The 25,975-nt window shown below is 51.5% G+C and overlaps 1 protein-coding gene across 5 annotated transcripts; it reads right to left on the bottom strand.

Annotated features, from left to right (window-relative positions):
* Positions 1-366: 366 nt before the first annotated feature.
* On the bottom strand, positions 367-25,577 carry CMBL (carboxymethylenebutenolidase homolog). 5 transcript variants are annotated; one of them, XM_043601114.1, is made up of 6 exons: positions 25,386-25,577; positions 10,306-10,539; positions 9,037-9,144; positions 4,314-4,456; positions 2,183-2,274; positions 367-1,116 (listed from the first exon to the last, which is right to left on the bottom strand). In XM_043601114.1, exons 2-6 carry the CDS (start codon positions 10,518-10,520, stop codon positions 937-939), a joined length of 738 nt encoding a protein of 245 aa, XP_043457049.1. In that variant the 5' UTR covers positions 10,521-10,539; positions 25,386-25,577; the 3' UTR covers positions 367-936. The 5 variants fall into 5 exon arrangements, with proteins under 5 accessions (XP_043457049.1, XP_043457015.1, XP_043457023.1 ...); XM_043601080.1 differs by having other exon boundaries at positions 10,306-10,542; positions 25,386-25,570; XM_043601088.1 differs by lacking the exon at positions 25,386-25,577 and adding an exon at positions 25,187-25,354 and having other exon boundaries at positions 10,306-10,542.
* Between the last annotated feature and the right edge of the window lie 398 nt (positions 25,578-25,975).

The following is a 25,975-nucleotide window of genomic DNA, read 5'->3' as shown; positions in this document are numbered from 1 at the left end:
GTAGAACTCTCAGCTGGCACAGAAGAACACCAAGTGCGGGACTGTCACGGGGCGGGTGGGGGGAGGGTAACCGGGTTAAAGGAAAGTCAACGGCGTGGCTAGAAGGCAGGGCCTTTACTGGTGCCGACTGGCTCTGCCCCACGTAGCTCCTACCGCCATGCTGCGCACGGCATGTGGCCAGGAATGCCGAGGACCTGAGCTGTGCACGCAATTTAATATAAATCAATTAAAATATATAAAAACTGAAGCGTGACCCTGTATGCCACCACCCTTCAACTGAATGCACGAGTGATTCCTGACGCAATCCCAGGCCCTGGGCCCCGAAGATGCCCACGTTCTGGAAAATCACTTCCTTGGGAGACGGCCAGTCACTCTAATCCATTGTTCTTTATTAGCTTTTAGAAAAAGCCACACATTCAGAAAGTAAGTTTATTGGCTCAATATAATTAGGTCAACGAAACCCTATTTTAGCTTCAGTATTTCTCACAGTGCAATCCATGAACATGACCGACTCATCCGTATTAAGACAGACAAATGCCCAAGGAAGCTGGGCTTTGAATCTGAGTTTACAATTCATGCTCTTCATGGCTCTGCCACACCCATCGTTTTAAAGAATGTACTTAATGAAGAACCACGAAGTCCATGGCTGAGCTGTCAGCTGGTCCATAAACAGCCCTAGGTTTTTGCTAACAGGATATTAACTCTACCATTCAAATTCTTCAGGTACTGACCTGTTTTTCCCTTAGTGTATGTGTTCAAAATTAAATTGTATCATGCATTAACATTTCCTACTGCATTTATGTTTGAGATGGAATAATGAATTTCAGGATTCCTGGATTTATTTTATATCAAGATAGTAAAAATTAAACGACCCAAGTATCCCAAAGCAATTTTCTGGATGCGAGCTATTCTGAGAAAGTGTACCCTTGGCCCCTGCTAAACGTACTTGTGCAGCCACTCAATTAAATTCCTTCTTGCCTCGTCAACATAGGGCTTGTCCTCGGCTGAACAGTCTTCTCTTTTTCGATGCACGAAGCCATGGGTTTGCCCAGAAAATGTTTTAATTTGATATTCCACTTTGCAGTGTTTTTTCAACTTCTGGGTCAGCAAAGAGACCTGATAATGCGGAAGATTTCATGACAGTATGATTTTAACAATCTGGTAATATTTTCCATTCTCCAAATCCTCTCTGAATGCTCATAAAAGAAGTCTAACATCGGTGCCTTAAGTTCCGTAGCTACTGTGAATTTGTTACTTTTAATTTGACAACTAAGAGTCCTCGGCTCTGGCAAAGGAGAGCATCCCAAGCAATGTAAAAATTCGATGCAATATCAATTTCTTGAAATTAAATTAGTATCTTTTGTGTATCATTCAATATATAATATAATACTCATTCGATATATAACAAAATACTCAATATAGTCAAGCATAAATTGTTTTAAGTTTATATTAATATAGTGTATTAGTTATGAATAATAACAATTTCTAAGCGACTGCTTTTGAACCACAATTTTCTGCTTTTTTCTTATCAACATACTGGGTTTAACACACCCATGTTTTTTTCTTTTCTTTTTTTTTTTTTTTTAAAGTAAACTCTATCCCAACATGGGGCTCGAACTCACGACCCCGAGATCAAGAGTCGCATGCTCCACCGACCGAGCCAGCCGGGATCCCCAACACGCTCATGTCTTTAAGAACACACTTTATCTGAACTCCCGGGTTCCATGTGGGAGGATGGGGAGGCCGAGCTTCTATGCCCAGTAACCAGGCCCCACCAAGAGCACATTCGGAGGATTACAATCCCTAAATTCCCCAATAAAACCCATCTTTAAATTTTTCACGTTGAGAATGTTTGGAGGAACAAATGAACCCTTTGAGACATTTTCCCCGAAAGGTCAAATCATGTCATTAAATACAGAGGTGAGGGACACCTGGGTGGCTCGGTCAGTTAAGCATCAGACTCTTGATTTCGGCTCAGGTCATGATCTCAGGGTTGTGGGATTGAGCCCCGTGTCGGGCTCCGAGCTGAGTGTGAGCCTGCTTGGGATTCTCTCTCCCCCTCCCCTGAGTTCACTCGCTCTCTCTCTCCCTCAAAAAGTAAAAATCGAAACAACAACTGTGGGTGTGCCCACTCCTACAGGAAAATAAGCAAAAAAGAAAATGAGAAAAGATACCGACTTACTTGCTCAAGAGGAATCACAGCATCATTTTCGGCAAAAATGAACAACGTGGGGTTCTTCAAACTGTGCACATCTTCAGAATCCTTGATGATGCCTGGAAATGGGGGACAGGGACACGGGGGTAGGATTTCCACACACGCGCCTCAGAAAACCATGTGGGTTTGGCTTGATTTTTTTTTCAAAGTAAAATCTGTGCTTTGGGGGTTTTGTTTATTTTCTTTCTAGCAATTCCACGCAAGTGGCCCGACTTTCCTGCTCTCCACCTCCTTCACTGGGTCAGGCCACAAATAACGGAATTAGACCTTGCAGCGGCTTTGCATGCAAAGATACAGAAGCAGCCCCGAAAATGCTCCCTCCTCGTGGGGCACGCCTTCATTTACAAAGAAGTGACGACTCTCCATCTGCGCCTTCTGACCACCACTGTTCTAGAAGTTTCTCATGGTCCACACAAGCCCCATGGCTTCTGGCCTCAGTATGCCGAGGGGCCCCGTTCATACAGTGTTCCACGGGGTAACCGTGCCCAGACCAGACCACGAGTGTCAAGTCTCAGATGTGCCACCTGGTCCGTCTGCAAAAGTTACCTTTCATCCTTCAGAATCACAGAGCATTTGGTCAGAAGCCTGTCCTGCCTTGGGGACAACCACCGTGGGTGTGCCCCCTCCTACAGGAAAATAAGCAAAAGAGGTACCATATGTTGCCCCTCTAAGAAGAACCGTAGTGTTAAAGGAAAGATTACTCTGACACTTGGTAAGGAGGCTGTATTCAAAGGGGACCACCGCACAGGAGGGTGTGAGGGGAGAGAGATCCCTCCGCCCAAATACAAGGACAAGTGGGGATTTTCAGCCAAGGAGCAGGGTGCAAGGCAGTGGGCAGAAAATTACAAAGAGGAAACACTGGGGTAAGACGGATTCTGGCCAGGTGATAGGACAGGGTTCTTGCTGACAAGAGACGGAAGGCGGGGTGTGAGGAACTTGGACAGACATCAAAAGTAGGGGGTTCTCTCTGAACTGCCCCAGTGGGCCAATGTCAGAGCCCGGTCGGGGCCTCCTCGGAAGGAAGACTCACCGTGGAGCCTGACTCGAGTTTGGTGCAGGACAGGGTCCCAGTCAGTAGGGAGAAAATAATGGAAATTTTGTTTCCATTTCCTGCGGGAGCCCAGAGAGCCTCCCCTCAACCTGGAACTCGTCTCTAGAAGCAGGGAGCCACAGGACAGATGGCCACGCTCTGTTAAGGCCACACTGTGTGGCTGGACCGAGGTTTGACGCCCTGGAGGCCCGCCGGGCTCTGCAGCTCGTGCAGTGTGCAACAGCGGCCAGCAGGGGGTGCTGGCGAGGCGTCCACCAGGCTATTTCACACCAGGGCACCGAACGGCCCGGAACAGCCAGCCCCCTCTGCACAGCGGCAGCTGACAACTGACTATTAACTTTGGGGTAAGTTACTATTTAAAGGGTTTTTTTTTTTTTCTTGCTAAAAGCAAAAATGCCACAGCAAGAAACCATTAATCCAAATAAGAATCCTTTGTGTAACTGTACAATATACTATCATGAAAGAAAGCCAAATTGCCTTCCACATCTTTTCTTTTTTTAACATTTTTATGGTCCGAATGCTTCTACACTGTGAACTTAGTATGCCATTTCTATATAGAGATGGAATGTTCTTATCTCACTGCTATCATACGTGCGGTTGGTTTGGCTACAATGTTTATGCTGCTGCTTACATTTTAGAGTCGCTTTTCCTTTTCTTTCCTTCCTTTATATTGTGTGCGTGTGTGTGTGTGTGTGTGTGTGTGTGTGTGTATGTGCGGTTGAAAATAACTGCTATCTTGGAAAAATACCTTCACAGATGTTCCTCGTAAAGAATATTGTTTGATATTCACCATTACCACAGAAATAAATGTGACCCCCTTCATCCTCGGTGAAGAAATTGAGACCTCGGGTTAGGTGACTCCTCTGGTTACTGCATTACCAACCTCCACCTCCACGCTCACATTTTTAAAGCCAGTTCCCTCAAGACGGGCCACCTCTGCACAGCTGGGTCTACGCTGCTCCCCGAACCGTTAGTTTGGGAAGAGGCTCCCGGGTGTCCCTCAACCACTCCTGTTCCCATCGCGTAAAATGCACAAGGCAGATTTACCGTAGACGGACACCCCTGCCCTGAATTCTGGGTATTTCATCATCACGTGATGGACAGCCACTCCGCCCCAGCAGAATCCCACGACGCCGATTTTCTGAGCGTGACACTGCTGTTTCAGAAACCTCAAGACAGCATCGACCTCTCTAGAACAGAAAGTTATCCAAGAATCAACAGATTCGGATCACTTATATGTGGAACCTAAAAAGCCAAACTCAGAGAAACACAGAGCAGAGTGGGTACCGCAGGTGGGGCGTGGGGGAGAGACTGGACAGATGACATTAACTTCCAGTTAGAAGATTAACAAGCCTGGGGGTATAAGGTGCAGCCGGTGACCTCAGTGAGCAATACTGTGTGATAGACTTGAAGGCTGCTAAAAGGGTAGACCTTAAATGTTCTCACCATGAAAAAGAAACGGCAACTATGTGACAGGACCGGGTGTGGGCTAAGGCTATGGTGCCGATCCTTTTGCAGTATATAAATGTACTAAATGAGCACATTGTACACCTTAAACTTATACAACATTATGTGTCAATTATATTTCAATAAAATAGGGGCGGGGTGGTGGCGGGGGAGGCAACAGTGAAACACACACACACACACACAATCAAGAGGGATTTTGTGAGCCCCCTGGGGAGTGAGCTGGACAGCAAGTGCTGTACCAACAGTAACAGGGGCTTCGGCATCCGCTGTTCCTTGACGTTCTGAGATTTCCTACTTTCGTCCTGCCTGAGTGACGCACATCCCCCCACCCGTCTCCCCACGGGTCTCCCTTCCGAGCCCAGCCTCCTCCAACCACCTGTCAGGGCTGCCAGAGGGCTCTCAGCAAACCACACATCAGACCAGCTTGCATGCCAGCTGGAAGCAGAGTTCTGGCTTTCCGCAGCCTCCGGATAAAGGCCAAAGGCCAAAGCACCACTCCTAAGGCCTGATCCCAAGATCCACCCCCAGCGAGCACCCCGGCCCGCCCTCCTCTGGCAGGCACCAGCCGTAACTGGGCGGCTCCCCAAACTCTCTAACTTGGCACGTTCACCCCTTCAGCTAACATCCCAACTCAGCACCTCCAGACTCCTCCCTCCGGTGTCCCCAAAGAGCAGAGGGGGGATTTGGAAAGCCACCAGGACTATTTAAGCCAGGAGAGGACCAAGAATAGTGGCCCAGTCTGGTAAATGGCTCATTTGCAAATTGATTGTTTGGAACTCTGCGTTTTCAACTAAAAGCAATACACCCAAACGGAGGCAGGGCTGCGAGGCCAGCCAGAAAGTCCTGCTTGATCTGATAAGGAAGAATTGTGGTTTACAAGTTAGAAAAAGAAAAAGAAAGCCATCCCATTGCACTTCCTCCTTCCTTTCTCCTTTAGTCATAGCATATCCTTGAGCACATTTAAATACGTGTATCATAACACTGCGTGCAGTTACTTTCATAATGTTAGCAGAAATTAAGTAATTCTGCAAACTGAAATGGAACAAGCAATGGTTTTTGACATTTGGGGCGTTAGGTTTTCCTTCAATGCTTTGATCGCAAGAATAACTGCCTTGGGGCGCGCGGGTGACTCAGTTGGTTAAGTGTCCAACTTCAGCTCAGGTCATGATCTCTCGGTCGGTGGGTTGGAGACCCGCGCATCAGTCTCTGTGCTGACGGCTCAGAGCCTGGAGCCTGCTTCAGATTCTGTGTGTGTGTCTCTCCCTCTGCCCCTTCTCAGCTCACACTCTGTCTCTCTCTCTCTCAAAATTAAATAAACAATAATGATAATTAAAAAAAAAAGAACTGCCTTCATTGGAGGGAACAAGAAAGAGGCCATTTCCATAAAAATACTGTAACTCGAGTGAACAGGCCTTTGCTCATGCTGCTCTGAATGTGTTCCCTACTTTTCTGGGAGCACCAAAGTTTAGCCTTGGATGAACCTCTCCCCCAACCCATGCTTGATTCTTATACCTTGGGAACTCTGCCCTAGGTTCCAGGAGTGAAGTATGTGGGTCAGGCTGACCACCAGAGTATAGCAATCTCCTGGCCACAGTGATTGGTTGAAGGATGGACCTGTGACTGAGTCATAACCATCAGGGCAAAATGAGAATTTTACTGGCTTGCGGGAAAAGAGACCAATGGAGGGGCTGGAGCTGCGGCAGCCATCTTGCCACTCAGAGGCAAAAGCTGCCTGAGAATGAAGCCAGTGCACAGGATGTGGAGTGGAGACACGTTGGGAAGGCAAGTCCTGGGGATACTTTCTGCACTGCGAACCAACCCCTGCTTGAAGCCAGAAACGACCTCTTCTCAGTTCTATAAACCAAAATATCCCATGACTATGTAAACAGTAAGCATTCAAGATGGGTTTTCTGTTACTTGCAAACAAAAGACACTTGACCAGACACAAGGGTTTCAGTCTCCTTTCAAAGTCAGTGTTTCTGTTTAATGTCTCATTTTTATTTAGGGGCGCCTGGCTGGCTTAGTCGGTTAAGCGTCCAACTTCAGCTCAGGTCATGATCTCATAGTTCATGAGTTTGAGCCCCGCATCAAGCTCTGTGCTGACAGCTCAGAGCCTGGAGCCTGCTTCGGATTCTGTGTCTCCCTCTCTCTCTCTCTCTCTGTTCCTCCCCTGATCGCACTCTGTCTCTCTCTCTCGAAATAAACATTAAAAAAAAAATTTTTTTTTTAAGTGCATAGCTCTCCTTTTCCCCTGTGGCAGAGTCCCACTGGCCTGTTCCCACACCTGCCAGAAACGACCCCTCTGCTTTGTGCTCACGAATGGAAGGCAGGCCCACACAGCTACCCTCCCCCACCCCAGCCCCACATGCAAAGCTGAATCTCTGCATTCACATCCCAGCCTCTTGTGCTTCTAATTCTCATTTGCTCTGAACGTCTTGCTTCCTTTTGTTTTTCTTGGGGTTTCAGGTTGAGGTTGCAGGTCCCCCAGGAGGGACTTGGGAAAGGTAAGCATGCAGGGGAGTTATTCCAGGAATCTCAGGGCCAGCACTGCGGGAGAGGAGGGAAGAAGTGGGGTCTGCACGGGAGAACCTAGCAGTGGCAAGCTCCACGCAGGCCTCGGACAGTTCCCCAGGGGAGCCTGGAGCGCCCTGGCCCCTGGAGGTGCCCCTGACTTGAGGTGGGGGAGCCAGGCCTTCATCCCAGGGAGACTCCTCAGGATGGGGCAGAGAAAGACAAGGCGGCTGACATCCGGAGGCCATCCCAAGGACAGTGAGGGACTGGACGACGACTTTGTTAACACAGCCCGGGTGCTGGGCCACGCCTGCCGGGAGCTCCCAAGGCAGCGGGCAGCACCCCCCACGCCCCACAGGCTGCACAGAGAGTCTCCTAGGATGACCCTGGCCTGAGCCACCACGCGCTGCCACCCTGCACAGGCCCCTAAAAGAAGGTGGCCCAGTGAGTGCGGGGAGTGAGGCAGGGCCGGGGAAGCAGGAAGGGGCACTCAGCAGGACCCAAGGCCCCTTGGGGCTACGGGCACAGGTCTGCTTGGGGTCCACCAGCCCAGTGGAAGGAGGGGCCAACTCTGGAGGGCACTCTGGTGATAGAAGAAAAGAACAGACAGTCCTAGGGACCCAGAGGCCACAGGCAGAGGACCACATTATTAGTTCCGCCAAGCTGGGCTGGGGGAGCAGTTTATCAAAACCAAAGCTCGGGGTGCCTGGGTGGCTCAGTCGGTTGAGCGTCCGACTTCGGCTCAGGTCATGATCTCACAGCTCGTGAGTTTGAGCCCCACGTCGGGCTCTGTGCTGACAGCTCGGAGCCTGGAGCCTGCTTCCGATTCTGTGTCTCCCTTTCTCTCTGCCCCTAACCCACTCGCATTCTGTCTCTGTCTCTCTCAAAAGTAAACAAACATTAAAAAAAAAAAATTAAAAAAAAAAAAAAAAAACAAGGCTCAGGTGCATGGTGGGAGAAAGTCAGGTGACAGGGAAGGACGGCTTTCAGGACAAGTGGCCAAGGTGAGAGTCAAGGCTGGTGGTGGGGAAGCTCCTTTGCCTTGGGCTCACGTTTACTTGCTCAGGAGGAACTGGGCATCAGAGAACAATCCTGCCCCTCTCCCCCTCCACACTGAGTCCAGACAGAAGAGGGTGTGTGACTGGCAGCTGGGAGGTCTGGTCCTTGCTTCTGGACTCCTGGAGCTAATTTCCTAAAAGGCTGAGATCCTGGGGGATCCCCCGCTTTCCCTCTCAATGCTCCCCGGGTCCTGGCACGATGGCAGTCTAGCCCTGGCGTAAAGACCCAAAGTCTCGGGGCGGGGGTGGAGGGGGGAAGCAGGGGCAGGTCTCGGCTTGGGGGAGGAGACGGCCCTTCGGGTTTCCAACCAGCTGAGCGGTAATGGAGCCGGGGCTGGTGTTGGCTCTGGCGTCTTTTCTCTCCCCGTTGTCTCCCCTGGTTCTGCAGCCAGGACAGGAAGGAAGGAATGTCCACCCTGTGGACCCCGAAAGCCCCCTTGTCAAGGGAAATCGTACCGCCCGGAAAGCAGCACCTCCGCAAAGTTCCCCTGGCATCAGTGCCATGAAGTTTCTGGAAGGGGGAAGCAGACGAGCCTGCTGGCACCGCAGGAGCCCTTGCCGGGACCTCACCTCCAGGGACACACTCTGTGCTGCACGAAAGCATGTGTCCATGGAAGTCCTGCCACAGGGGAGGGAGGGTGGGCGCCCCAGTGGTGATGTCACACGCGCTTCTCTGCTCTCCAGGGGCCCTGGGGCGGGGAGGAGGGGGAGCACAAACACGGGTGATAACTTACCTGTCGATCTTTCTGGCGTCTCTTGTTTTCAACCAGTCCGGGAAGGTGGACCAGTCCCCAGAAGGCTGCCAGGGTTCTTGCCCCACAAAGAAGTCTGGAAGGATGGCTCTGCAAAAAAGGGACGTCGACTGACCTTCACTTTGGAGCTGGCGGCACTCGGTATTTGCTTACGCTCATGAAGACCCGGGCGACGAGGGAGATTCTGCTTCAGGGGAAAAGAAAAGTGGTGCCCACGAGAGCCAGCTTTGATCACATCCGAGAGGCCAGCTGGCACCGGGCCACACCACTTGGGATTTCACAAGCGTAGGTGCACGGCCTCTGACGGCCGCCTGCAGCCCAGCCCATCCGAGATGACGAGGCAGTCGGACAGGGCGCCCTCCCCACGAGACTGATGGCACAGGATGGAGACCCGGGAGGCATGGGCCCGGGAGGGGCGGGGTGGTGAGCGCAGGGGTGTCCCCGACCCCCTGGAGGAGTCACAACGCTCAGCTGGCCTTTCGAGTTAGCCTCCGGTCAGAGGGTACATCTGGGGAGCGTGTCCAGTCACCATGACTAAGCAGTTTTCCCCCGCCCCCTGCCCGGAGGGGAAGGTCTACTGCAGGTTCTGAAATGGGCCACGCAGAGAAAACAAGCCAGTCCACTGCGTCCGCGGACACCCCCCCCCCCATCCCGTCAACCCCGGAGGGTGGGTCAACACGGCTTTGGCCAGAGACCTGCTTCCGAAAATAAAGGTCATCGCCAGGGATGGAGGAGCTGTGCTTCCTTCCCGGCATCGAAGGAACCCTGAAGCCTGGGTCAGAAGAATCCAAGTTCAAGTGCCAGTCGGCCCTGTAACCTTAACAGGTCGCTTACCCACTTTTAGCCTCATTTTCTTGACCTGAAGAAGAGACTGCACCCTGCTCTGCCCAACCTCAGGGGGTCGTTTTGAAGGAGAGAGGACTTGTACGCCTGTGAGGGGGCTTTGTAGATCACGGGCGGCTTTGCTCATTTTTCATGTTCTGTCTCCACCCAAAGGACCCCGTTGGGCAACAGAAACCCCAGCCCCGGGCAGCCTGCTGGCCGGACTGGGCTGGGAGCGGAGGGAGCGGTGGCCTCCAGGTGCTGTTTTAGGTTCGTGTGATTCACATTCCCCATCTACCTGTGCCCAGCGAGACAAGGACGTCGACAGCTTAGCGCACGGTCAGGGTGTTGTGGTTTTGTTTTCCCTGAAGGGAGCAAGATAGATCACAGAGGTTTCCATGAAGTGAAGAAACAGAACCGCATACATACGTGTATCCATTTCCCGCGATCATGTCAGTCATGTATCTGCTATTGGGCAACTGCCAGCCAAATATGTCTTGAATGACGATCACAGCCTTGCCCGTGTCGAAGGGGGGTTTGGTGACATAAGCCTTGATGTGCTCGACTTGAACTTCGCGCCCCATCCCTCCATACTCTATCTTATGGCCAATGTCACACGGACAAGGATGAGCCTCGTTAGCCATTGGAGATATTTAAGTTGGGCTACTGAGAGAGAAACATGCATTAGGATCTGAATGGTGCAAATCCAAAGATTGTACGCAGTAAGTAAATTAAAATCAAGAGCACAAAAAATGGGGCGCCTGGGTGGCTCAGTCGGTTAAGCGGCCGACTTCAGCTCAGGTCACGATCTCGCGGTTCGTGGGTTCAAGCCCCGCATTGGGTTCCGTGCTGACAGCTCGGAGCCTGGAGCCCGCTTCGGATTCTGTCTCTGGCTCTCTCTGCCTCTCCCCTGCTCTCTCTCTCTCTCTGTCTCTCTCCAAAATAAGATAAACATTAAAAAAAGAGTACGAAAAACAATTAAGTTTAACTCTACATATCGTGTATTTATGGAGGAAATCACTGATAACCTGGGATTTTAGCAGCGTGGCAGATTAGAGCTAACAGGAATCCACTCCCATTACAAACACTCAAAATACCTAAGTAAATGTAACCAACGGATAAAAATTAAAATGGGAACTCATAGGAAAAGAAGGGATTGAAGAGGATTGGATTAGCCAGGATTGGAGAGGAGACCTGAAGCCAGGATCGGCTTGGCATGAGCAGACACTGAGGGAGCCCAGAGATACCGGGGAGAAGGCTAAACCCAGGAACGAGCTCTAACACCACCCGATGCTTAGGATGTGTCCAGTGAGGCCTCTGGACCCCACAAGATAGGGATCCATGGCTGACACCCCATGCAGTGTCAGAGCCCCAAAAGGTTTATATTTAGTGGGGAACGTACAAACAAAAAACAATAACAAAAGAAAAAAAAGAAAATTCTACCAACCAGGACTAAGACTGTGATTAGAAAACCCAGAGAAGGTAAAAATAACCCCCCAAATGTCCCCCCAAATGTCCACTGTCCTTTCAAAGTAGGATTACCTAGACTATGACATTTAACCCAATAACTGACCCTGGGCAGTGAAATCCCTGGGCACCAGCAGAAGCAGAAGCAAACCTACTCAGAGCAAGACGTTCCCAATCCAGGACAAAAAACGCCACCCACTGGGGCGGCTGGGTGGCTGTCGAGCGTCAGGCTTCAGCTCAGGTCATGATCTTGCGGTTCGTGGGTTCAAGCCCCACATCAGGCTTGCTGCTGTCAGCACAGAGCCTGCTTTGGAACCTCTGTCTCCCTCTCTCTGCCCCTCCCCTGCTTGTGTGCTCTCGCTCTCTCTCTCTCTCTCTCTCTCTCAAAAATAAATAAACATTAAAAAAAAATAAAAAACACCACCCACTGAAGAGGGCCAATAAAGCCCCTGACAGTGGCTAGGATCTGGATAGAATTTGCAGGGAAAGCCAACTGAGGCAAAGAAAGACAGGAGGATGAGGGGTTTTGCCTGAGCAACTGTCTTTTTTTTTTTTTTTTAATTTTTTTTTTTCAACGTTTATTTATTTTTGGGACAGAGAGAGACAGAGCATGAACGGGGGAGGGGCAGAGGGAGAGGGAGACACAGAATCGGAAACAGGCTCCAGGCTCTGAGCCATCAGCCCAGAGCCCGACGCGGGGCTCGAACTCACGGACCGCGAGATCGTGACCTGGCTGAAGTCGGACGCTTAACCGACTGCGCCACCCAGGCGCCCCTGAGCAACTGTCTTTAAATGAGAAGGAGGACACGTGGGAAGAGCAGGTTTGAAGAGGTCAGGACTTAATGCGGAGCCCGGGAAGTCTGAAATGTCTGTTCCAAAAGTTCCGCGGACCGCGCAGAACAGCAAGTTTGGGGCAGGGGTCCAAGCCGGAAGTACAAACTTGATACAGTATGGTCAGCCTACACAGCCAAGCCTCATTTTTTGCCGCTTCCGTGCACGTGAAGTTGCCTAGTCACAAAACTTATTTGCAACTCCAAAATCAATACTTGCAGTAATACTGCGACCATCCACGGACTTTTGTAAAGCCCTGAAAATCTGAGTCACCCACATGCACGGTCCCGGCCAAGGTCGAACAAGGCAACGCCCCGCCTTCCCATATCAGCCCTCACGCTGTAAACAAGTATCCTTTTCGCTTTCTATTTAGCGCCACATCTTTTGCATTTTTGTGCTTTTTGGTGGTGATTGCGGTGTTTAAAGAATGGACTCCATGCACAGTAGTGAAGAGCTGTCTAGTAACAGGGCACGAAGGCTATGATGTGCCTACAAAGATAACGTGTGCAGTAGACAAGCTTAGTTCAGGCACACATTACACCTGTTGACTGCGAGTTCAATGGTAATGAATCACCTATGTATTAAATGAGGTGTCTCTACACAGAAACACACAAAAAACTAGGCTATGCATTGATCAGTCGACAGAAACATGACCAGAGGTTCATAGAACCCTACCTGTACTTCCTCTTGGAACCATGGTTCAGTATTTGCTAGTTCAGTGTCCCTGTGACTTTATAGAACGTAACCACGTTCTAGGGCTGATCCTTGAACCACACAGGTTTGAACTGCACGGTCCACTTACACGTGGATTTTTTTTTTCCAATAAATTCAGCCCAGGACTGCAAATGTATTTTCTCTTTTTTTATGATGTTTTTGCCATTTTCTTTTCACTAGCTCACTTCATTGTAAGACTACAGTGTACAACGCACAGAGCATGCACCCTCTGTGTTCATCAACCGTTTATGTTACCAGAAAAGCTTCCGATCAACAGCAGACTATAAGGAACTACATTTCTGAGGGGGTCAAAAGTTACATGCAGATTTTTTGACTGCACAGGGGTCCATGCCCCTAACCCCCCCCCCCACTCCGATGTGGTTCAAAGTCAACTATACTGTAAATAACGAGAATCAGCAGTACATAGTATTGGAAACCTCGAGCGTGAATGGCATGATTAAAGGAATGATTAGATAAGAAGAGATAAGGAAGAAGAAGGATCTAGAAGAGCGAGCGAGCCCTGGGGCCTTCACCATTAAAAGCACTGGGGAAAGAGTGAGCCTGAGAATATAAACAGTCAGAAGGGAAGAACCCCCCATTCACGAGCCTGGAGCCACATGAAGACAAGTTTTCAAGGAGGGAGACTGTAGACACCGGCATTCTGCAAGAGGGGTGGCCACAGGGCTCAGCAGCGTGGACGTCAGGGTGGTCTCCACGAGAACAGGTCTGGTGGCCATGACGGCAAACGGGCTTGGGGGAAAATGAGAGGGGAGCACCTGACGGCGTGAACACAGAAGTTCTTCAAGGCTTTTACCAGAAAGAGGGGCAAAGAGAGCGAGCAGACGGAGGGAAGGGAGAGCAACAGGTCTTTTTATTTTTTAACGGAAGAAATGTTAGTACATTTACAGGTGGATGAGAACGGGTGCCTCACAGAGGAAAACAAAGCAAAACCAGCCCACCCACGGTGCCAGGTGATGAGGGACACAAAGGCAAGAGAAACGTAGCTTAAATTTCCTGACAGCTTGCAGCCCACTGACACCTGACACGTAAGAGCGTGACCTTCCTCAAGGAACTCACCGCTGCCTTAGTGCCTTAATGTTCACTTTAATTAAAGACTAAAAGTGACCTCGGGGCGCCTGGATGGCTCAGTCGGTTAAGCGTCTGACTCTTGCTTTGAGCTCAGGTCATATGATCTCACAGTGTGCGAGTTCGAGCCCCGCGTTGGGCTCTACACGGACTCTCTCTCTCTCTCTCTCTCTCTCTCTGCCCCTCCCCTGCGTGTGCTGTCTCTCTCTCTCAAAATAAATGAATAAACATGAAAAAACAAAAAGCCTAAAAGTAAGCTTATCTTAACAGCAGCTAGCCCCTCAAGGTCCTGAAAGCCTTGATTCCAAGTTCCTTAGGGACTTCCGCTCTCCCTAACTACCACTAATTAAAAAGTACACAACCAGTCCCTCCTCACAACCCCAGGGCAGCTCTTTCTGCCCACAGGGCCTGTCCCCATGCTATAATAAGGTCACCTTTCTGCACCAAAATTCTTTCTTAGCTGTTTGCTCACAAACCCTAGAGCTAGGTGAGCTAGGGGAGGGGGGCTGGGGTCAGCCCAGGGAGGAGACCACCCACCTTCCTTGGAAGCGTGGATGGGTCCTCCTCGGTCCCAGGAGGGGAGGCGGAGGAGGGGTGGGTGACATCGGGGCAGGGGACCTAGGACGCTCCGCGCATCTGCTCAGAAAACTGAGAACAGAGTCAGGGTGAGAGCAGGGGGGGAGGGGACAAAAGAAGTGGGAAAATGAAGGACCAGGGAACTGTACACGGTCCTTGAGGCCATGTGCCCCCAGCCAGGTCCGGGATGGTGGTCTGAGGTTGGCAGCGAGATGCAGCAGAACAGACCAGGCTCTGGAGGTCACTACGGGGCAGGCGGATCCACGGTGAACAAGCAGACCCGAGGTGGAAAGACGGACTGGCCAATGAAGGGGCGTAAGATGCGACGAGATCACTTTGGATCCCTACCTGCCACGTCGCTGCCCTGCCAGATGGTTAGAAACCTGAGTAGAAAAGCGAAAGTCATCTGTTGGAAGAAAATAAAGGGGAACACCTTTTCCTTGAATCTTGGAGCAAGGCAGCATTTCTTACATTAGACCCAAAAACATGAACCATAAAGAAAAAGGTTAATAAATTTCACTAAGTACGTATCAGTCTGCTCGAGCTGCCATAACAAAATACCACAGGCCGGGCAGCTGGCACAACAGAAATGTGTTTCTCACCGTTCCGGGGGCTGGAAGTCAAAGGTCAGGGTGCCAGCAAGGTGGGGCTCTGAGGGGGACTCTCCTCACTTGCGGACAGCCGCCTTCTCGCTGTGTCCCCACACGCAAGCTTTCTGGCCTCTTCTTAGAAGAGCACGAATCCCGCCATGGGGCCCCACCCTCATGACCTCATCTCAACCTGATCGGCCAAGGCCCCACCTGCAAATACCGTCACATTGGGGGTTAGGGCATCCACCTATGAACTCTGGGGACACACAATGCAACCCACAGCGGTAGGTGACTGTAAAAACCACTTATAAGACAACTGGGGGAGACTGAACTGGTTGGATGTCTCGTGATATTGAGAGTTACTGTCAACGGACTGGTGGGCAAGGGCCAGATACGACTATCAAAGTGATGGTTTTGTGTGTGTGTATCTGTATCTTTTATAGCCACCTGCTGATGTATATACCGATGAAACAGCCAGACATCTAGGATGTGCTTCAAAACAGCCCAGGGGGTGGTGGAGGTGGGGAAGAGATATTGTTATTTGAGATATTATTCTCAAAGCAGAAGATTTAGTATCCAGATAACATACAGGGAAAATCCGTATAAATCAACAAGGAAAAGACAAACCCAAGAGATAAATGCTCCAAAGATCTGAACAGGCAACTCACAAAACGGTGCCCCTGAGTGGCACCCAGACCTCCGAAAAGACATTCAACCTCACTGGTATTTAAGAAATTATACTATTTTGTACCTAAGAAAGACACTATTTTGCATCAGCTTGGCAACAAGGTCTGTTAACACCAAGAGTTGGTGACCATACAGGGAAAGAGGAAGGAACGTGAGCTGATACAAACTCAAAATACAAACTCTGGCGAGACAGACTACTTTGGTCTGGTAAGGTCTGGCAAAGTCAAAGATAAAGACACCTGCAACCCAGAAATGCCACAGCTGGGTGTACTCCCTAGAGAGATTTACACCTGTGTGTATGAGCGCGTGGTGAGGACAGAAGGCGTGTTCCTGGCGGCAATAACCGGAAGCAATCGAATTGACCTTCAGGAGGAAAACAGGGTCAACTGCGATTTAGTCGTTACTGTGGGCTGAGTTGTGTCCCCTCAAAAGGTATGTTCAAGTTCTAACTCCCAGAACTTATGAATGTGCCCTTATTTGGAAATAGAGCTTTGTAGAGGTAATCAAGTTAAGATGAGGTCATACTGGATTAGGGTGGCCACTGCCCCTAATTTTGGAAATTTGGCTACAGCAACACACAGGGGAGAAGGCCCCATGGAGACATAGGTGGAGACTGGAGTATCTACCAGCCAAGCAACACCAAGGATGGCCGGGCACCATCAGAAGCTGGGAGAGAAGCAAGGAAGGATCCCCCTCTGTAGGTCCATAGAAAGCACAGCCCCGCTGACACCTTCACTGCAGACTTCTGGCCTCCAGAACCGTGAGAGAATAAATTTCTGTTGTCCTGGGACACCTGGCTGGCCCAGCGTGGAGACCGTGCAACTCTTAACTCTCGGCATTGTGAGTTCGAGCCCCATGCTGGGTGTAGAGATGGCTTAAGAATAAAAAAAACCTTTAGAAAATATTCTGTTGTCTTAAGTGACCCAGTTTGCGGTAATTTGTTACGGCCACCCCAGGAAACAAATAGATTCATAACTACTCCGTGAATAAACTACACGTGTATTTACCGATATAAATCTTAGAAATATAATGCTACATAAAAAGACAATGTCCTTTTTGATGCTAAATAAAGACCAAGAACCCAAAATAGTACTTATTTTATTAATAAATATCCTGTAGTAAAAGTGTGATGCATGGGAATAAAACACACCACGATTAGCCAGTGGTTACTAGCTGGAGAAAGGATGGGGACAGCTGGCTTTAACCGCATTTGTTACATTCAACTTCCTAAGAAAGTGGTTTTTTGGGTTTTTTTTAAGATTTTTATTTTTGAGTAATCCCTACACCCAACATGGGGCTCAAACTTACAACCCCAAGCCCAAGAGTCACATGCTGTACCGACTAAGACAGCCAGGAGTCCCAGAAAGTTTTGATTAAGGACAAAATGTTCCAATTGTTTTGCGTGGGTCACACGAATATGGGTGGCTGTTAGATTATTTCCTATGCTTTCCAGAATATTCTGGAAGGCAAATAACTTACATTTTAAGGAAACACATATTAAGAGCTGGTCTTTTGCTCAAAGAAGATTTGAATCTATTCCCCACGGTTTTGTTTTCACAAGCTAGGTTATGAAACTATTATTAGCAAGAGAAGTCACAACAATCCAGCACCAAGAGCGGTAAATTTTACGTCCAATGCGCTATTTGTTGACAGCCGATTCCTTACGCTGATTGCTTACCTGGATTGTCCTATGGGGACGTGGAGACCACGAAAAATCCTAGCCGTTCCAAAGGGGCCTCAAGCCTGAATCTTTTTACTTTATCTTCAATTGATACCCACTTTTTTTTAAGTTTATTTTTATGTATTTTGAGAGAGACAGAGAGCAAGTGGGGGGGGGGGGTGGGCAGAGAGACCGAGGGAGACAGAGAATCCCAAGCAGGCTCCACTCCTCAGCGCAGAGCCCGATGCAGGGCTTGAACTCACAAACCGTGAGATCGTGACCTGAGCCGAAATCAGGAGTCAGACACAACTGACTGAGCCACCCAGGTGCCCCCAATTAATACGCACTTTCCAGAAGGAATGTGTATGGCCAGGAGAGCCACTGTCTGGATGCATCCTACGCAAGCAGGCAGTGGCAGGGAGAGGCCTGGGTGTGGAAGGCGGGACTCCGGCCAGACCCCTCATGTAGCAGAGTAGTGCATTGTGTGTCCTGGGCCAAGGCCACGGGGCAGGGAAGCTGGTTTCCATGGACAGCCCCGCTGTGGCCCCCCTGTGGCCCCCCTGTGGCTCCCAGGGAAAGCGCCTGGGGGAGCACACCCAGGCGGGCCCCACTGACAGGAGGACACTAAAAGTCCTCTACAGCCCTTCCAGGATTCTGCCTCTGCCCCCTCCCTCCCCCAAATGATACATTTGTTAAAGGATAATTTTCACAAGGAAAGGAAAACCACGACTCTCATGCAGATTTACAAAAATGAACACGTGAGGGATTTTACTTCTCTAAGAAGAAGGAACGAGGCAGATGTGAGAACTGGTTCGAAGGAAAAAAGAAAAGAGCACGAATGCATACGGACGACAGCACAGCTGAAATTGCAGGACAGAAAACGGAGTTTTCCGCAGGAGGGAGGAAGCCATGAATCCCACCACACAGGACAGAACTTACTAACTTGTTGGTTACTGGCCACTTACAAAGAAGGAGTTGCAGCGGCTCAAAGACCACGGGCCGGGAAGGATGCCCCACGGATGACCGAGGTTTTCTACAGAAACACGAAGTTCCTTCTGCATGACCTTCACCGTGAGGTCATTCTGCGTGAGCGACGGTGCTGCGCTTTCCGCCTACTTAGGGACGGGACAGGGGGTCTGACGTGGACGGTGGGGGGCTTATAAAATGTGTCAAGGAGGGCTTTTCTGGGGCACCTGGCTGGCTCTGTCACGGAGTACACGACTCTTGGCCTTGGGGTTGTGAGTTTGAGCCCCATGCTGGTGTAGAGATAACTTAAAAATAAAATCTTAGAAGAAGGAGGAAGGAGGACGGAGGAAAGGAGGAAGGAGGAGGAAGGAGGAGGAAGGAGGAGGAAGGAAGGAGGAAGGAGGAAAGGAGGAAGGAGGAAGGAGGAAGGAGGAAGGAGGAGGGAGGAGGGAGGAAGGAGGAGGAAGGAGGAGGAAGGAGGGAGGAGGAAAGGAGGAAAGGAGGAGGGAGGAGGGAGGAGGAAGGAGGAAGGAGGAAGGAGGAAGGAGGAAAGGAGGAAGGAGGAAGGAGGAAGGAGGAAGGAGGAAGGAGGAAAGGAGGAAGGAGGAAGGAGGAAGGAGGAAGGAGGAAGGAGGAAAGGAGGAAGGAGGAAGGAGGAAGGAGGAAGGAGGAAGGAGGAGGGAGGAGGGAGGAAGGAGGAGGAAGGAGGAGGAAGGAGGGAGGAGGAAAGGAGGAAAGGAGGAGGGAGGAGGGAGGAGGAAGGAGGAAGGAGGAAGGAGGAAAGGAGGAAGGAGGAAGGAGGAAGGAGGAAGGAGGAAGGAGGAGGGAGGAGGGAGGAAGGAGGAGGAAGGAGGAGGAAGGAGGGAGGAGGAAAGGAGGAAAGGAGGAGGGAGGAGGGAGGAGGAAGGAGGAAGGAGGAAGGAGGAAGGAGGAAAGGAGGAAGGAGGAAGGAGGAAGGAGGAAGGAGGAAGGAGGAAAGGAGGAAGGAGGAAGGAGGAAGGAGGAAGGAGGAAGGAGGAGGGAGGAGGGAGGAAGGAGGAGGAAGGAGGAGGAAGGAGGGAGGAGGAAAGGAGGAAAGGAGGAGGGAGGAGGGAGGAGGAAGGAGGAAGGAGGAAAGGAGGAGGGAGGAGGGAGGAGGAAGGAGGAAGGAGGAAGGAGGAAGGAGGAAAGGAGGAAGGAGGAAGGAGGAAGGAGGAAGGAGGAAGGAGGAGGGAGGAGGGAGGAAGGAGGAGGAAGGAGGAGGAAGGAGGGAGGAGGAAAGGAGGAAAGGAGGAGGGAGGAGGGAGGAGGAAGGAGGAAGGAGGAAGGAGGAAGGAGGAAAGGAGGAAGGAGGAAGGAGGAAGGAGGAAGGAGGAAAGGAGGAAGGAGGAAGGAGGAAGGAGGAAGGAGGAGGAAGGAGGAGGAAGGAGGGAGGAGGAAAGGAGGAGGGAGGAGGGAGGAGGAAGGAGGAAGGAGGAAAGGAGGAGGGAGGAGGGAGGAGGGAGGAAGGAGGAGGAAGGAGGAGGAAGGAGGGAGGAGGAAAGGAGGAAAGGAGGAGGGAGGAGGGAGGAGGAAGGAGGAAGGAGGAAAGGAGGAGGGAGGAGGGAGGAGGAAGGAGGAAGGAGGAAGGAGGAAGGAGGAAAGGAGGAAGGAGGAAGGAGGAAGGAGGAAGGAGGAGGGAGGAGGGAGGAAGGAGGAGGAAGGAGGAGGAAGGAGGGAGGAGGAAAGGAGGAAAGGAGGAGGGAGGAGGGAGGAGGAAGGAGGAAGGAGGAAAGGAGGAGGGAGGAGGGAGGAGGAAGGAGGAAGGAGGAAGGAGGAAGGAGGAAAGGAGGAAGGAGGAAGGAGGAAGGAGGAAGGAGGAAGGAGGAGGGAGGAGGGAGGAAGGAGGAGGAAGGAGGAGGAAGGAGGGAGGAGGAAAGGAGGAAAGGAGGAGGGAGGAGGGAGGAGGAAGGAGGAAGGAGGAAGGAGGAAGGAGGAAGGAGGAAGGAGGAAGGAGGAGGAAGGAGGAGGAAGGAGGGAGGAGGAAAGGAGGAAAGGAGGAGGGAGGAGGGAGGAGGAAGGAGGAAGGAGGAAGGAGGAGGGAGGAGGGAGGAAGGAGGAGGAAGGAGGAGGAAGGAGGGAGGAGGAAAGGAGGAAAGGAGGAGGGAGGAGGGAGGAGGAAGGAGGAAGGAGGAAGGAGGAAGGAGGAAGGAGGAAGGAGGAGGAAGGAGGAGGAAGGAGGGAGGAGGAAAGGAGGAAAGGAGGAGGGAGGAGGGAGGAGGAAGGAGGAAGGAGGAAAGGAGGAGGGAGGAGGGAGGAAGGAGGAGGAAGGAGGAGGAAGGAGGGAGGAGGAAAGGAGGAAAGGAGGAGGGAGGAGGGAGGAGGAAGGAGGAAGGAGGAAAGGAGGAGGGAGGAGGGAGGAGGAAGGAGGAAGGAGGAAGGAGGAAGGAGGAAAGGAGGAAGGAGGAAGGAGGAAGGAGGAAGGAGGAGGGAGGAGGGAGGAAGGAGGAGGAAGGAGGAGGAAGGAGGGAGGAGGAAAGGAGGAAAGGAGGAGGGAGGAGGGAGGAGGAAGGAGGAAGGAGGAAGGAGGAAGGAGGAAAGGAGGAAGGAGGAAGGAGGAAGGAGGAAGGAGGAAGGAGGAGGAAGGAGGAGGAAGGAGGAGGAAGGAAGGAGGAAGGAGGAAAGGAGGAAGGAGGAAAGGAGGGAAGGAGGGAAGGAGGAAAGGAGGAAGGAGGAAAGGAGGAAGGAGGAAGGAGGAAGGAGGAAGGAGGAGGAAGGAGGAGGAAGGAGGAAAGGAGGAAAGGAGGAAGGAGGAAAGGAGGAAGGAGGAAGGAGGAAAGGAGGAAGGAGGAAGGAGGAAGGAGGAGGAAGGAGGAGGAAGGAGGAGGAAGGAAGGAGGAAGGAGGAAAGGAGGAAGGAGGAAGGAGGAAGGAGGAAGGAGGAGGGAGGAGGGAGGAAGGAGGAGGAAGGAGGAGGAAGGAGGGAGGAGGAAAGGAGGAAAGGAGGAGGGAGGAGGGAGGAGGAAGGAGGAAGGAGGAAAGGAGGAGGGAGGAGGGAGGAGGAAGGAGGAAGGAGGAAGGAGGAAAGGAGGAGGGAGGAGGGAGGAGGAAGGAGGAAGGAGGAAGGAGGAAGGAGGAGGAAGGAGGAAGGAGGAAGGAGGAAGGAGGAAAGGAGGAAGGAGGAGGGAGGAGGGAGGAAGGAGGAGGAAGGAGGAGGAAGGAGGGAGGAGGAAAGGAGGAAAGGAGGAGGGAGGAGGGAGGAGGAAGGAGGAAGGAGGAAAGGAGGAGGGAGGAGGGAGGAGGAAGGAGGAAGGAGGAAGGAGGAAAGGAGGAGGAAGGAGGAAGGAGGAGGAGAGGAAGAGCTTTCCTGCATCATGACAGGTGGGCTTGGCAAAACTCACCGGCCACCTCGAGACCAGATCCGTGGTCTCCACTAGGGAAGCCTCTGAACTCAGAACCCTCCTCATGGTGCCAAGGATAACTGAGACGCACCCCTGCACAGGAGAGCCTGACTCGCACCTTCTCTGGCGAGGCCACACTGGCCGGCAGCGCTAATGCTCATGATCCGCCCATGACATTCACCCAAGATGCCACCAGCATGTGACTGATCTCAAGGCTCACTCTCCCACAGTGACTTTTACGGCCCCTTAACCAACCTTCTCTCCCTCACCAAGCTCCGCTGACCTCTCTTCTCAAACAGGCCTGTGTGGGGCTTCTGGATGCATCTCTGCTGTGCTGAATCCCGCTAAGTCAGTTTCACAGAATCCCTGACCCTTGATATCTGATCTGGTTGCTCATCGTCCACCCCCTCACCCCCAGGCGATGTCTGATCTCTCAGGCTTGTCTCCTGCAAGAACCCTGTTAGGTCGGTTTATCCAGAACTCCCATCCCCTGTGATGTTTCCTCTTAGTCATTTTCCATCCACTGACCCCCACCACCCCACTCCCTGGCTATAAATCCTCACTTTTCTTTGCTATTTCCAGGGTTGAGCCCAATCTCTCTCCCCCACTGTAAAACCCCACTGCGGTGGACCCTACACCTATCCCAAAGGTCCTGAATAAGGTCTGCCTTCCGTTCCTTGACAAACGCCATGAATGAATGATTTGTTCTTCAGCCCCCTGCAGCCCTGCTTCACGCACCAAGCACCTCCACAATATCACAAGTCAAGACCCATGGGGATCACTGGTGCCTGTTTGATGCCAATTCCAAGGAGCTAACATGTCCTGCCTTACCTCCTTTTTTTTTCCATTTCTTTTTTTTTTTTTTTAAAGTGAGTTAACATACGATGTAGTCTTGGTTTCAAGAGTAGAACCCAGTGATTCATCGCTTACATAGGCCACCCAGTGCTCATCCCTAAAAGTGCCCTCCTGAATGCCCATCACCCATTTCAGCAAATGGTGCTGGGAGAACCGGACCACTTTCTTACACCAGACACAAAAATAAACTCAAAATGGATGAAAGACCTCAATGTGAGACAGGAAACCAACAAAACCCTACGAGAGAAAACAGGTAGCAACCTCTTTAACCTTGGCCGCAGCAGCTGCTGAACTATTGGGACCCCATCAGGATAAAAGCTCCCGCCCCTTCCCCTAACATGAACCTTCCTGAGGCATTCCTTTGCCCCATGTATACCTGTCCTTCTTGATTTCTCTTTTGAATCAGTTATAAAAGCTGCCTGGTTCCTTCTTTAATAAATAAAATAGAATCTTTAACACACGCTCATTTAAAAAAAAAAAATGTTAAGTAATCTCTCTACATCCAACATGGGACTCGAACTCACAAGCCCGAGATCAAGAGTTGCATGCTCTACCGACTGAGCCGGCCAGGCACCCCAACATGTGCTCATTTTTCTGTCTGTATGAGACTCATGCTCTCACCTTCCCCTGAAAACGATCTTTTAACAACGCTATTGAATAACATTCCCCTTTTCTCTCCAGAAGTCAAAACGGTGAGAAATGGATGGTGACGTATGGCCCAGAGGATGGGGTTTTCCTACTTTCATACCCTCAGGGACGTAAATAGCTCGGAAGTCAGACTTCCCGGTGCAGTGAAGTTCTCCAGCAGAAACAGAGAAAACAGATCTCAACGAGCAAAGGGAATTGGCGTAGGTGGGACTGCAACAAGCAAAGAAGTCCAGGAAGAAATTTCTAGAAGCTTCAGAGATTTGGAAACCATCAGCAAGCAAACAAAGGCTGAAAGGGAACAGGGGAAGGCAGTGGCTAAAGGGGAAGGCTCGGTGTTTTCCCTTCACTGGGTAAACACTGCAGGAACTTGCTTGGCAACTGAGTTTTGATCTTGCAGCTGGGAAAGCAGGGCCCTACTTACCCACAGATGACTCTACCAACTTCAACAACTCCAGATCTATTTGTCCTCAATCATGCTTCTATTTTCCATAGGGGACAGGTCTAGACAGCATTGATTAGAAAGGTAGATGTGATGAGGACCCACCGGCCTGCAAACAAGCCTATCACATGGCTGCCTTTGGCTTCTCTCAGGCTGTTCTGAGGCCTGGACAGCATGTCCCCAGACACCTGTGGGGCTCACTTCTGACCACCTTATTTGAAATGGGCTTTGAAAACATCAGCTTATATCTTCCATCAGCAAGGAGGCCTGATCGCAGTCCCCTATGTCAGCAAGGCCTAGGAGAGGAGACACTTTCGCCTGCCAACCCACAAGGCTGAGTGGGTGACCCGTGCAGTCCTTCTTGGCAACACGCACTGGGTACCGAGCACCAAAGATGCCATGATGCTAGACCCACGGTCTCCTCTCTAGACCCAGTAGTACCCACCCTAAGGAAATACTGCCAAATGGGGATAATAATTTTTTTTTTTTTTTTTTTTTTGGAGACAGAGAGAGAGCGAGAGAGAGAGCACACACACAGCAGGGGCAGGGGCAGAGAGACGAAGAGAGAGAAAACCCCAAGCAGGCTCCACACTGTCAGCGCAGAGCCCGATGCGGGGCTTGACCTCACGAACCTCGAGATCATGACCTGAGCTGAAATCAAGAGTCCGACATTTAACCAACCGAGTCACCCAGGTGCCCCCCATAATGATTTTTTGAAGCCCGCATCCCTCTTGTCAGTTCAGATGAAAGGATGAAACACCAGAGGTCATATCTACCCAAGGCACAGCCAGACCAGCCAAGGAACAAAAAGGCCTAGGCTCAAGGGATACGAATGCTTGCTTCAATTTCTAACATAAGAAATAAAGATATTTTCCAGATTCCAAGCTCCTTGAAATGGAAAAGGCCTCCAGGGCACCAGATGAAGTGGCACCAGGTCACCTGCTAGTAGGACCTCATGGGCCTCTAATCAAAGGTGTCCACCTTCTCACAAGACCTCTTCCCCCAAATTTTTGCCCTTAAAAACCCTCATGCAAGCCATCCGAGAGTTCTGGACTTTTGAACATTAGCTCCCCCCGGTCTCCTGGGGGGCCACACCAATAAATCGCCTATTTTTCTCCTCTGCAAAAGCTTGATGTCGATTGGTACTGGCTTGCAGCACTTGGAAAGGGGGGGGGGGGGGACAAACTCTCCTTTGGTTTGGTTACATTTTGATGCAAATAGGCTCATCTTCCCCACGGGTTTATACTGGCAAAAACCACACAACTGAAATGCCCAACTTGTAGGACAATATTACAAACAGTATTCCATTCGAAGGCATGGAAGAAAGGCTCCGGACACAGCGTTCTATGGAAAAAATAAATAACGAGTTTCTGCACAGCACGGTTGCAGCTACGTTTTTGGCAGAGCTGGCTGAACAGGACAGGAAAACGTACCCAAGTGGGCCGGCCCAGGTTGCTTTTCTGCGGTGATAATGTCCTGCTGCTTTGGGGAAAGGTTTGGGAAAAGGGCTTTTTGGTCGGCTCAGGACCTGTGCGCAGGGCAGACTTGCTCGAGCTGCTGCAAACACTCGCGCCGAGTTAGCGCGGCGCCGGGCCGCGCGCGTTCCCGCGCGCCCGCGGAGAGCGCACCTACCTGTCCGCCGCCGGAAGCCTGGGTTCTCCCCGCGCCCAGGCTGCCCGCCGGGCCCCGGGGACGGTCGGGGCAGGCGGAGGGGAGGCGCCTCCCGCCGGGACGGAAGTGGACGCGCGGTGACGGAGGGCGGCGGATCCCCACGGGCCAGTGGCTGCCCGGGATTCCAGGCCTCCGGGAAGGCCGGGGCTGGGGGGGGGGGGGGGGGGAGGCTCGGAGCGTATGGGGGTGGGGGAGGGGGGTAAGGAGGGCAGTGGGGGAGGGGCGGGGGCGGGAGGGAAGAGGGGGGGGAGGAGACGGGGGCGGGGGAGGAAAGCCAAAAGCAGGGAGACAGCCGGCCTGTGAAATTTACGAGAGTGCCTGGCTCCTAGGGCCTGGGACTTCCCTGTTGTAAATCTAAATTAGGCTGTTTTTAAAAATAAGTCGTTACCGGGCGCCTGGGCGGCTCAGTTGGTGTGGGGCCCACTTTATGGGACGTAGGCTCAGGTCATGGTCTCACAGTTCGTGAGTTCGAGACCTGTATTGGGCTCTGTGCTCTCAGCATACAGCCTGCTTCAGACCCTCTGTCCTCCCCTCTCTCTCGCTGCCCTCCC

Source organism: Prionailurus bengalensis, chromosome A1, assembly GCF_016509475.1.
Source record: "Prionailurus bengalensis isolate Pbe53 chromosome A1, Fcat_Pben_1.1_paternal_pri, whole genome shotgun sequence".
Taxonomy (NCBI): Eukaryota; Metazoa; Chordata; class Mammalia; order Carnivora; family Felidae; genus Prionailurus; species Prionailurus bengalensis.
Note: the sequence above shows the minus strand (reverse complement) of the source record. Positions and strands in the feature narration are given on the sequence as shown.

Coding starts and splice junctions, on each gene's coding strand:
- CMBL (XM_043601114.1), bottom strand. CDS start 10,520: ATGGCTAACGAGGCTCATCCTTGTCCGTGTGACATTGGCCATAAGATA. Junction 2,275..4,313: donor GGCAGGGGTGTCCGTCTACG/GTAAATCTGCCT, acceptor CCCCATTTCCAG/GCATCATCAAGGATTCTGAA. Junction 1,117..2,182: donor CTGTGATTCCTCTTGAGCAA/GTAAGTCGGTAT, acceptor CCGCATTATCAG/GTCTCTTTGCTGACCCAGAA.